The 12,033-nt window shown below is 46.9% G+C and overlaps 1 protein-coding gene across 2 annotated transcripts in view; it reads left to right on the plus strand.

The window, feature by feature from the left end:
* The window catches only part of IGF2BP1 (insulin like growth factor 2 mRNA binding protein 1), a 318,886-nt gene extending 307,740 nt beyond the window's left edge, over positions 1 to 11,146 (plus strand). For both annotated transcript variants that reach the window (XM_069237576.1, XM_069237578.1), the window contains one exon: positions 4,983 to 11,146. In XM_069237576.1, the coding sequence (XP_069093677.1) occupies positions 4,983 to 5,075 (93 nt within the window). In that variant the 3' untranslated portion in view covers positions 5,076 to 11,146. The remainder of the gene's footprint in view (positions 1 to 4,982) is intronic.
* Positions 11,147 to 12,033: the final 887 nt, after the last annotated feature.

Here is a 12,033-nt window from a genome sequence, read left to right on the forward strand (position 1 = left end):
AGGATGCCCCCCCCCACGTATTCACCAATGCAGCATTTTTCTAAGACACTAGTTAGTGTTTTGGTCACGACTTAAGTGGGCCCACAACAAATAAGCCTTCTCCCTCCACACCTCTTGTGTGCACTGCTTTATTTTGGGAGGACATGTGGAGCGGCGTGTACCTCCACTCTCCCTTTGTTTTGCACGTTCAAGTATCTTACAAAGTGCTAATCGCACATTGGCTGCTAAACCCCAAACATGCAAATGGTGATTTTTTTTTTTTTTTTTTTTTGGGGGGCGGTGGGGGATGTAGGAAGTTGGCTCTATTTCTTACTTTGAAATAGTATATACAGTGTGCACAGTCCAAGGGTTCCCCTTAGAGGTAAGATAGTGGCAAAAGTAGATAATTCTAATGCTCTATTTCGTGGTAGTGTGGTCGAGCAGTAGGCTTATCAGAGGGTAGTGTTAAGCATTTGTTGTACACACACGGGCAATAAATGAGGAACACACACTCAATGACTTACTCCAGGCCAATAGGTTTTTATATTGAAAAATATATTTTCTTTATTTTAAGAACCACAGGTTCCAGATTTACATCAAACACTTTAAATGTAAGGTACTTCACGTAGATACTTTAGGAACTTTGAATGAACACAATATCATGTACAGTCTTTGTAAAAATGGCAATAAGCTATTTTCAAAGTGGACACTGCAAAAATCAACAGTTCCTGGGGGAGGTAAGTAAAGGTTAGGTTTGAAGGTAAGTAAACACTTACAAGTTTCAAAGTTGGGGCATAGGTAGCCCACTGTTGGGGGTTCAAGGCAACCCCAAAGTTACCACACCAGCAGCTCAGGGCCGGTCAGGTGCAGAGGTCAGAGGTGCCCAAAACACATAGGCTTCTATGGAGAACAGGGGTGCCCCTGTTCCAGTCTTCCAGTAGGTAAGTACCTGTGTTTGTAGGGCACCAGGGGGACACAAGAAGGCACAAAGTACACCCTCAGCGGCACTGGGGCGGCCGGGTGCAGTGTGCAAACAGGCGTCGGGTTTTGTATAGAAAGTAATGGAGAGACCTGGGGGTCACTTCAAAGATGCAGGCAGGTACGGGGGGCTCCTTTGGGCAGCCACCACCTGGGCTAGGCAGAGGGTCGCCTGTGGGTCGCTCTTGCACTGGAGTTCGGTTCCTTTGAGTCCTGGGGGCTGCGGGTGCAATGTTGGTTCCAGGCGTCGGGTTCCTTGTTACAGGCAGTCGCGGTCAGGGGAGCCTCTGGATTCTTTCTGCAGGCGTTGCTGTGGGGGCTCAGGGGGGTAGTCTCGGCGACTGCAAGCCCATGAGTAACCAGAGAAGTCCTCCCTGAGGTGTTGGTTTTCTGCAGGTCGAGCCGGGGGCATCTGGTGCACCGGGTGAAGTCTCACGCTTCCGGCAGGAAACGTGAAGTCTTTGGAAGTTGCACTTTTGTTGCCAAGAAGTAGCTGGTTTTGAACAGAGCCGCTGTTCACAGGAGTTTCTTGGTCCTTGGGTGCAGGGCAGTCCTCTGAGGCTTCAGAGGTCGCTGGTCCCTGTTGGATTCATCGCCGTTGCAGTTTTCTTCGAAGTTTGGAGACTGGCTGGTTGGGCTGGGGCCAAGGCAGTTGTCGTCTCCGTCTTCTCTGCAGGGCTTCAGGTCATCAATCCTTCTTTAAGGTTGTAGGAATCTAGTTTCCTAGGTTCTGGGGTGGCCCTAAATACTAGATTTAGGTGTGTGTTTAGGTCTGGGAGGGCAGTAGCCAATGGCTACTGTCCTGGAGGGTGACTACCCCCTCTTTGTGCCGCCTCCCTGTGGGGAGGGGAGGGCACATCCTTGGTCCTATTGGGGGAATCCTCCACTCTCAAGTTGGAGGATTTCTAAAAGCAGGAGTCACCTCGGCTCAGGACACTTTAGGGGCTGTCCTGACTGGTGGGTAGCTCCTCCTTGTTTTTCTAATTAACTCCTCCAGCCTTGCCGCCAAAAGTGGGGGCAGTGGCCGGAGGGGCGGGCATCTCCACTAGCTGGGATGCCCTGTGGTGCTTTAACAAAGGGGCTGAGCCTTTGAGGCTCACCGCCAGGTGTTACAGTTCCTGCAGGGGGTGGTGAGAAGCACCTCCACCCAGTACAGGCTTTGTTCCTGGCCACAGAGTGACAAAGGCACTCTTCCCCATGTGGCCAGCAACATGTCTGGTGTGTGGCAGGCTGGCAGAAACTAGTCAGGCTATACTGGAAGTCAGGTTGGTATTCAGAGGGCACCTCTAAGGTGCCCTCTGGGTGTATGTTACACTAGATTGCACACTGGCATCAGTGTGCATTTGCTGTGCTGAGAAGTTTGATACCAAACTTCCCAGTTTTCAGGGTAGCCATTATGGAACTGTGGAGTTCGTGTTTGACAAACTCCCAGACCACATACTCTTAAGGCTACCCTGCACTTACAATGTCTAAGGTTTTGCTTAGACACTATAGGGGCATAGTGCTCATGCACATATGCCCTCACCTGTGGTATAGTGCACCCTGCCTTAGGGCTGTAAGGCCTGCTAGAGGGGTGACTTATCTATATCTATAGGCAGTGTGAGGTTGGCATGGCACTCTGAGGGGAGTGCCATATCGACTTAGTCATTTTCTCCCCTCCAGCACACACAAGCTGTGAGGCAGTGTGCATGTGCTGAGTGAGGGGTCCCCAGGGTGGCATAAGACATGCTGCAGCCTTACCATTTACAAGGGACTTACCTGGGTGCCAGGGTTGTGCCAATTGTGGAGACAAAGGTACAGTTTAGGGAAAGAACACTGGTGCTTGGTTAGCAGGGTCCCAGCATACTTTCAAATCGTAACTTAGCATCAGCAAAGGCAAAAAGTCAGGGGGTAACCATGTCAAGGAGGCATTTCCTTACAGGGGAAATATACAGTTTTTCCCACCCTCAGGGCTAGTAGCCATTGGCTACTAACCCCCCAGACCTAAACACACCCCTAAATTGAGTATTTAGGGGCTCCCAGAACCTAGCAAGATAGATTCCTGCAACCTGAAGACGAAGGAGGACTGCTGACTTGAAAGCCCTGCAGAGAAGACGGAGACACAAACTGCTTTGCCCCCAGCCCTACCGGCCTGTCACCCCACTTCAAGAAAAACTGCACCAGCGACACGTCCCCAGGGTCCAGCGACCTCTGAAGCTTCAGAGGACTACCCTGCATCTAAAAGGACCAAGAACTCCTGAGGACAGCGGCTCTGCTCCAAAGAAGAAACCTTTGCAACAAAGAAACAACTCTAAGGACTCCACGTTTCCCGCCGGAAGCGTGAGACTTTGCACTCTGCACCTGATGCCCCCGGCTTGACCTGCGGAGAAACAACACTACAGGGAGGACTCCCCGGGGACTGCGACCCTGTGAGTAGCCAAAGTTGACCCCCCTGATTCCCCCCCCCCCCCCCGCGACGCCTGCAGAGGGAATCCAGAGGCTCCACCTGACCGTGACTGCCTGCTTCTAAGAACCTGACGCCTGGTAAAGACACTGCACCCGCAGCCCCCAGGACCTGAAGGATCCGGCCTCCCGTGCAGAAGCGCCCCCAGGTGGCCCTCTCCCTTGCCCAGGTGGTGGCTACCCCGAGGTGCCCCCCCCCCCCCCTCCCCCCTTTGCCTGCCTGCTTCGCTGAAGAGACCCCTGGGTCTCCCATTGAATTCCATTGCAAACCCGACGCCTGTTTGCACTCTGCACCCGGCCGCCCCCGTGCCACTGAGGGTGTACTTTTTGTGCTTACTTGTCCCCCCCCCCGGTGCCCTACAAAATCCCCCTGGTCTGCCCTCCGAAGATGCGGGTACTTACCTGCTGGCAGACTCGAACCGGTGCACCCCCTTCTCCATTGAAGCCTGTGTGTTTTGGGCACCTCTTTGACCTCCGCACCTGACCGGCCCTGAGCTGCTGGTGTGGCAACATTGGGGTTGCCCTGAACCCCCAACGGTGGGCTACCTTGGACCCAACTTTAAACTCTGTAGGTGGTTTACTTACCTGCAAAACTAACAAACACTTACCTCCCCCAGGAACTGTTGAAAATATGCACTGTCTAGTTTTAAAATAGCTTATTGCCATTTTTGTAAAAACTGTACATGCTATTTTGCTGATTCAAAGATCCTAAGTTACCTAAGTGAAATACCTTTCATTTGAGGTATTACTTGTAAATCTTGAACCTGTGGTTCTTAAAATAACTAAGAAAATATATTTTTCTATACAAAAACCTATTGGCCTGGAATTGTCTGAGTGTGTGTTCCTCATTTATTGCCTGTGTGTGTACAACAAATGCTTAACACTACCCTCTGATAAGCCTACTGCTCAACCACACTACCACAAAATAGAGCATTAGAATTATCTTTTTGCCACTATCTTACCTCTAAGGGGAACCCTCGGACTCTGTGCATGCTATTTCTTACTTTGAAATAGTACATACAGAGCCAACTTCCTACACTGTTGATGTGTGTACACTGCAGACAGTGATGCAGGTAAATACCGCTTCTGCAGCATGAAATCTGTTCTAGATTCACATGCTTTGAACGCTTTTCATTGTGCTACACTGCCAACTCAACCAACCTCCGACCACCTTATTGTACTAAAAACTTTCTCTTTTTTTTTTTTTTTTTTTTTTTTTAAATCATTTGGGCTTCTTGTCCATCTTCTTTGAAAGGCCCTCCTTCTACAGCTCAGAGATAACCCTCTCCTTGACTTGTGTTTAGATGTGGACTCCAGTACATTTTCTGGCTCTGGAGTGAGCAAGCACACGTCTGAAAGTCTCCTCTCTGATTACTAGGTTTTGTAATTATGTGCGTATATACATTTGAATTCCATATCAAAACGAAGTGTATCACCCAACAAACCGATCTCCCATCAGAACTTAGTTACCCGCTGGATTTGTTCTTCTATAATGTAAATATGTACATGCTGCGTATTGAAGGATAACTATGCAGGTCCGCTTTCTAAAGCCACTCATGATGCTCACATTTCTCTTTCTTTAGTTGGCCCAGCGCAAGATTCAGGACATCCTAGCTCAGGTGAAGCAACAGCAGCAGAAAGGACAAAACAGCCAAGCACAAGTGCGGAGGAAATGAGAGCCACCGAGATGCAACAAACGCAACACAAGGAGAGTGAACCAATGCCAGGCTTAAGAGTGACTGTGAATCAGTGACCGCCACTGCCGGTCAGTGATCACCGCCGATGGTGACTGCTGACTGTTGGTGTCCACAGACTGTGCCCTTGCTTAACAGGATCAAAAATGGTTCTGGGAAAAATTAGATTTGGGTCAGGGGGAAAAAAAAAAAATCTTTGTAATGTAGACAAGCTTAAATACGTTGTGCTTTGACAAAATACAGATTTCAGGATGCCGAGAATCTGTTCAGAAAAAAGGATATTAGTCCAATGCTCTAAAATTTCCCAACCTCTCAAGAGACGAATGTTTTTTGTGCTATCTGTATAGATCATGCTGGTTCATGGAGGTCGTAGGCTGCTGTCTTGAAAGACTTCCCCGACGGAGCACAGGCCTGCTCAAAAAAGGCAGCTACACGTGTTTGTCCAAAGGTGTCTAGGAAGGTATATTTTAGGCTCCAGAGGCTAGAGTTTTAGGAACCCCACCTGTCGAATTGCCCATATTCTACCCCATCCATATGCGTTATATTTGGTTGATCCCTATATTTAAGGTAATTGGCAGAGGAGTCGTCCGACTTCTGAATTCTGCCCGGCAGTCTTCTTTCTGGTATTGAGCTTTATGCTCTAAAAATTGATTTTTGTACTTTACCGTTACAGATAAGGTGACATGTCATGTACTCGTCTTGTTTTTTTTGTGGCACTCTGACTCGTAGGTCAATTAGGGGAACATTTAAAGTTACCAAATGACTTGTGCCACCAAGGGAGCAGTGCCCTGGTTTTCAGTTTACTATGTAGTTTACTTTTCTTGATCAATTGCAAACCCGAAAACATGATTTATATATAAGAAAAGGCGCAGATCTAGAGTATTGCGTCTTGGTGTCTGGGATTCGCCAGTTGGCTGTCCTCATTTATTCCATGGCTTTTAGATTTCTCGTTTTTCTACGACCGTGTTTTTTTTTTTTTTTTTTCCCCAATACCTGCATTACATCTTAGTGTCCAATTAATTTACTTCCTAGGTAGGAAAAAAACTTGCACTGTTACTGGTCTGTGATAGTGAGAAAGCAATGACCTTGCACATGAGTTAACGCATGTCCACGCCCCATTTCATTGTGTTCCTATTTTAGGTTGACACGCGTCTTGTACTCGTGCGGAAATATAATATATAATAAACTCAGACTGAAAGTCATGTGCATTTAGACCAGAAACCAAGCTGTAAACTCTCATAAGCTAATTGATTTACAGCCAGGCTAGATGATTGTTGAAATCTGCTGTCTGAGTGTAGGCCCCCTTTCCTCCATTTCAGTTATTGGAGGGATTACCGCAGATATTCTAATTGCAGGGCTGAGCCCTCTTGACAATAGCAAGTAAACTGATTCCAGTCATGGTCCCATGGATTGGCACTGCCTACCAGCTGAACGTGCACATTTCCCAATGCTCTTGAGAGCACAGAGCACTTAGTTTGGACATCTGTCCACTTGATTCTCCCGCCCCATCTCTTAAAATATTGCAGACATCACTCTTCTAGTGCATGTTACCGTGAATTCCCATTTGGATGTGGGGTGCTAGTTCAGGTTCTGGAACAAGAGCTTTGATCCCCTTGTTACCTGCTGTGGCACGTGCAGCATGGTGCAGAGCTAGAAGTGGAGGAAAGTCCGAAGTAATGTCATGAAGCGGTGGTGAGACTAGATGTCTCTTCGCAGAAACCTTTGTTCAGAAGAATCTTCATTTGTAGTTGTGCATGACCCTGGCTAGTCTGGCCAGCATGAGCTCCCCTAGAACCCGTGAGCAACGCTTCTGGACTTTCTACACCCTGCCTAGAGCTTATGAATACCTGAGTTAGCCCATGTACGAGTAGTGTTTGTTTCCAGTTACTTTTAGGGCATAATGCCCCACAGATTATTGGTGGAATGCCCCTCAAAATGTGATACTACTTTTAAGAGTACTGGTCAACCCTCTGTGGTTTTCCATAACTATTGGTACATGCAAAATTGGTTACCTGTATTTTCGGGATTGCTGTTATACTGGACAGCCCATGCTGAAAGGTTTTTTCAGAAAAATGTAGCTAAATAGCCTGTAACTGGAACCGCTTTGCAAGTTCAGGCTGTTGTACCACGAAAGATACTCGGCATGGCACTCTTGTGCTCACTAATCTCGGTGTCTACATTAGTTGAGTAGCTCATCCAACCCGACTCCTCCACCCCCAACCGATTATCGATAGTTTTTGCCATCAGTTTCAGATGGAGAGTAGAGAGTACAAAGGAAGAAAAACTTGATGAACTGACAACATAAGTAATAAACTGCATGAAATGTACCCTTGTTATTGTTAGGAGCACAAAGTATACCTTCATTTTATCCTAGGCACATAACCTTGTTGTATTTCTGTTTTGGACAGACAGCTGCTTACAGTATTAGAACCAGTATGAATCATGGGCATTATCATTTTACGAAAATGGAAGTACCAGATCTCACTTCTGTTTGTTTACCTCGGCTTGTCTTGTTGTTTGGCTCTGAACCACCTCGAGAAATGCTTTGATTGTAAATGAGCAGTAGTTCAAAGGATTGCAGTTTTTTAAAGACAAACCAAAATGATAGGACAACGGAACGTTTGGTTCTTGATTCCAGTCACTCTTAATGTGAATTTATATATTTTAAAATATATTTCATTGATTTTATATCTAGAGTTTTCAGAAGGGCAGTGGCTACTTGTGTGGAATGCTGTGCTCTGATGATGCCTTGTTTACACTTAGGGCTTTGCCCGTAATCAAAATGTGGAAGAGTTGCCAATGAATTAAGGAACTCTTCCAGTTTATGGCCTGTGCTGTCCTCGAGTGCACCTCTGCTGTGCCTGGAGGTCACGACGAGTGTCATTGTAGGTACACCCTACTGCCCCTCTTAGACGGAAGGAAGAGTTTTCAGAAATACTACACCCTGCATGAAGGGAGAGGACACTCGTGATCAGTGGCCACCCTTGTGCCTCTACATGTCTGTTACCAGAAGGAGAAAGCTTACTTGAGCTGAACCAGTGTGCTTGTCTTAAAAATATGCATTCCTATTACTTTTAAAGTTTGTGGAAGTCCAACTGCTTGGCGCCATCTTGCACTCTGAAGCACGTTGTAGGTAGTAAGGGTTTTGCTAGGGAGTGTCTTCTGCGGTCCCTGCAGGGTGGTCCTCGGATTCAGTTGAGAAAGCACTTGCAGGTCAGTGAGTTTCAGACCAGCAGGAAGGGATTAACCTCAGGGCCACATAAAGCGCCCCCTCAGTGGGTGTTTACTTGTTTGTCCAAGACCCTCGCTTCGGAGAGTGATTAAAAGTAAATTGGAGTACATTTCACAAAATCACTGCTGTTCTAGCAAAGGTGTCCTCTTTCAGTGGAGACGTGGCATTTCTGGGTAGAGTCGGCCTCCTCATGTAATCTGTTCACACATCCATTGTGGATTTGGCAACTGCAGGGTCGCTGCCCTTAACGAAAGGCAGCCTTACAGCAATGTAGTTATTGTCCTTCTATAATGTTGCAATAACTTTGAGGTGTGGTAATAGCAAGGCATTGCTGTGTGTGTATCAAAAGAATGGAAAAACAAACTTTAAAAAAAACCTACCTCAAGGCATGTAGTTACCTCAGCAATTGTTTCCTTTTTTTCGCCTTGCTGATATTTTATATAAAAGCTGATAGTCTTGAATATTTTTATTTTTTTAATTAAAAAGAAGTAACGTTTCCTTATGTCATGAGCCAGGAGTTATGTGCAGGTAGCAACGAGCTCTCTATTGAGAACGACCGAAAAATGACCGATCTAACGGAGAAATGTATTGGCCTGTGACTCATCGCCCGGTGGTTTGCACGAGAAGACCCCATTGACACTAAAGGAAGCTTGTAAAGTAGCGTGGGGACCAACCCACACAAATGTAAACACCCGCCCCTGCTATCTCGTAAAGCTGCAGGAACAGCTAACTAAATGCGTAACTCGGTTATCTCGTAAACCACGGTGCTATTCAACTAAGTGTGGGTGCCTCCCTCCGCCGCCTCGTAAAGCAGACGTTCAGCCAAGCGCTTGAAAACAGCCACCCGTCGCATGTGGCGAAACAGCTGGACTGTCAGGCTTACACATGCAGATCCGTGCGCCATCAGCGGTTCTCAAGCAAACGGAACCGTGGCCGTACCTTCTGCTCAGCTGTCTGACGGCACGTGCTGGCCACGTCTGAGTATTTAAACACCCTCCCTGCGTAAGGCCACAGTAGTAACCAGGACTTCTAAAATGAGTTCCTTCACCTACCTCGGGAAGCTGAAGGGCCAGCCAGCCGTTAAAGCATGCCCCATCTCCTTAAGCTGTCACACATCAAGTGTTAAAAGGTAACCATTCCCACATAAAACTGACACTAAATAATCTCTGACAACCCAAGCTGTGGCCGGCTTTTAACAAAGTACTCATTAGAAAAGTCCTAAAAGGAAAGAGTCTGAAGATGGGACAAACAATCCCATTTAGTAAAGCAGCATATAACTTGACAGATCTTGCAAACGCGAATATCTTCTTGTGATGCATGGGTGTAACCAGTCCTTGCAAATGCTTACTCTTCCGTGGTAAGGCAGCTGTATTTCCAACTTTTACATATATACACCTCTTTAAAAAGCCGCATGTATACGACACCTGACGAAGCTGTTCTAAGCATCTCCTGCGATCTTGTAATAGAGCTGCACCAGTGTAAACATCCCCCGCCGCAGGACTGCTGAGCGCTCTTCCACCGTCTCGTGGTGCGCCGCTGTGGCCCCGAGCAGACCCAGCAGCGTAAGCTCCCGTTCTCCCCGCCTTCCTGTGTGCTGCATCTTGCTCAACGTCCAAGGGTTGTAAACTGTCCCTTACTAAGCAGTGCAAATGCATGTATGCATCACACTTATCTCGAAGAGCTGTTGCTTCAAACTTCAGTCCTTCACACGGAGGCCAGTCCTTCCCCGAGGTGTGGAAAAATATTTGTAACAAGAGAGCAGCATTTAATGCCTTCAGAGCGGCCTTCGAGAGCAGCGGATGAGTCACTAGCCAATCCATTTTACCGCTCGGATTTTGTTGAAGGAGTTATTGCCTCCGTTTTAACGAGGACATAAAGGTAAGTGGGAGCTAGATTTTACCCACACTGAAGACGTAAGGTGTGAGTGCAGGCATCGACTTCAGCCATTTTTTTTCTTATCGTTTGAAGTAGAAAAAAATGTCTCCTGCCGTATTCCCTGTTACCTGCAACAATTAACTCATCGGATTGTAATTAAAAAGATATTTGAAGTTGTAAAAGTTAACTCTGATCTGTAACACATGCAGTTTTGAAGAAGTGGCAGCCGTTTTTCTGTGGAAACTCACTGAAAAAGGGGAGGGAGGATTGTGACTTTTAAAAAGGCAGTTTTCTCCATCAGAGAAGCTCGTTTTGTAGATCTGTACCTCATTCCTCATAGTCTGCCTGTGACCGAGGCGCAAACATGGGAGAGAATTTGCGAATTTCTCCACAACACCCATCTTTGTTTCCTATCCCCTTCGAAATGGTTTCGTACTTCTTGAAATCTGTAGGATTTATACTTTATCGACTTTACATGGAACCGTTTATTCAGACATCGGCCTTCGTCTTTCTCGTCTTTATTTGTGTTATTTTCTGCAGCAAGCATTTTTGATATCTGGTTAAAAATAATAAACTATCACCTAGATCCTTTGCCATCTCTGCCCTCCCCTACCCCCAGAGTACTGGAAAGCTAATCATTGCAGTGGTCATTTATATTTTCTTTAATCTTAATTTTTTTTGAGAATTCCTGACATAAAACGTTTGCATTCAAGAACATATAAAACTTCACGAGAACTGTTTAAAATTAAAAAAAAAAAAAACTGACTTGGGGTCATGCATCTAACTGCCCACAATGTCGATAAGTAAGAACTCTGAAGTTGCATGCAGAACTGCATTTATTCCCAGTGTTTTAGTGAGTTAATATGTTTTCAAAATGCCGTTTTTAATTAAAATGACCAGCATATTTTTTACATTTCTAAATAGTAAAGCTGCTAATTGGAAACTCTTTCCGTGTGATTTTGTGTATTTTATTTTTGGTTTCTGCTTGTAATTCCTTCAACTCGTGTAGTATGCCAGACGTTTGTGGATTGACGATGATCTGTCGGACACCTGGATTGTTAACATTTGTCATGAGGGATGGGTTAATAACTTCAAACAGTGGTGGTTTTGGTCTTTAAATATGGAAGACGCCTAAGTGGCTGGCACCAGTTAAAGCCCACAGGCAATCAATCAATCAAGAAATTTGTATAGCGCGCTAGTCACCCGGAGGGTCTCAAGGCGCTGGGGGAGGGGGGAACCGCTACTGCTCAAACAGCCAGGTCTTGAGTTGCTTCCTGAAGGAGAGGTGGTCTTGGGTCAGACGGAGGTGGATGGGGAGGGAGTTCCAAGTCTTGGCTGCCAGGTAGGAGAAGGATCTTCCGCCCATGGTGGCTTTTCTAATGCGTGGCACGGCGGCGAGGGCGTGGCTGGTCGATCGTAGCTGGCGGGTGGGAGTGTAGAAGGTCAGGCGGTTGTTGAGGTATCTGGGGCCCAGGTCGTGGAGGGCCTTGTGTGCGTGGGTGAGGAGGCGGAACGTGATTCTCTTGCTGACGGGGAGCCAGTGCAAGTCTCTCAGGTGTCCGGAGATGTGGCTGTGTCGGGGGATGTCAAGGATGAGGCGTGCGGAGGCGTTCTGGATGCGTTGGAGTCTTTTCTGTAGTTTGGCCGTGGTTCCGGTGTAGAGGGTGTTACCGTAGTCCAGTCGGCTGGTGACGAGTGCCTGGGTGACCGTCTTCCTGGTTTCGGTGGGGATCCATCGGAAGATCTTTCGGAGCATGCGTAGGATGTTGAAGCATGATGATGAGACGGCGTTGACTTGTCTGGTCATCGAGAGGGAGGAGTCCAGGATGAAGC

The sequence above is a fragment of the Pleurodeles waltl genome, chromosome 6 (assembly GCF_031143425.1).
Source record: "Pleurodeles waltl isolate 20211129_DDA chromosome 6, aPleWal1.hap1.20221129, whole genome shotgun sequence".
Taxonomy (NCBI): Eukaryota; Metazoa; Chordata; class Amphibia; order Caudata; family Salamandridae; genus Pleurodeles; species Pleurodeles waltl.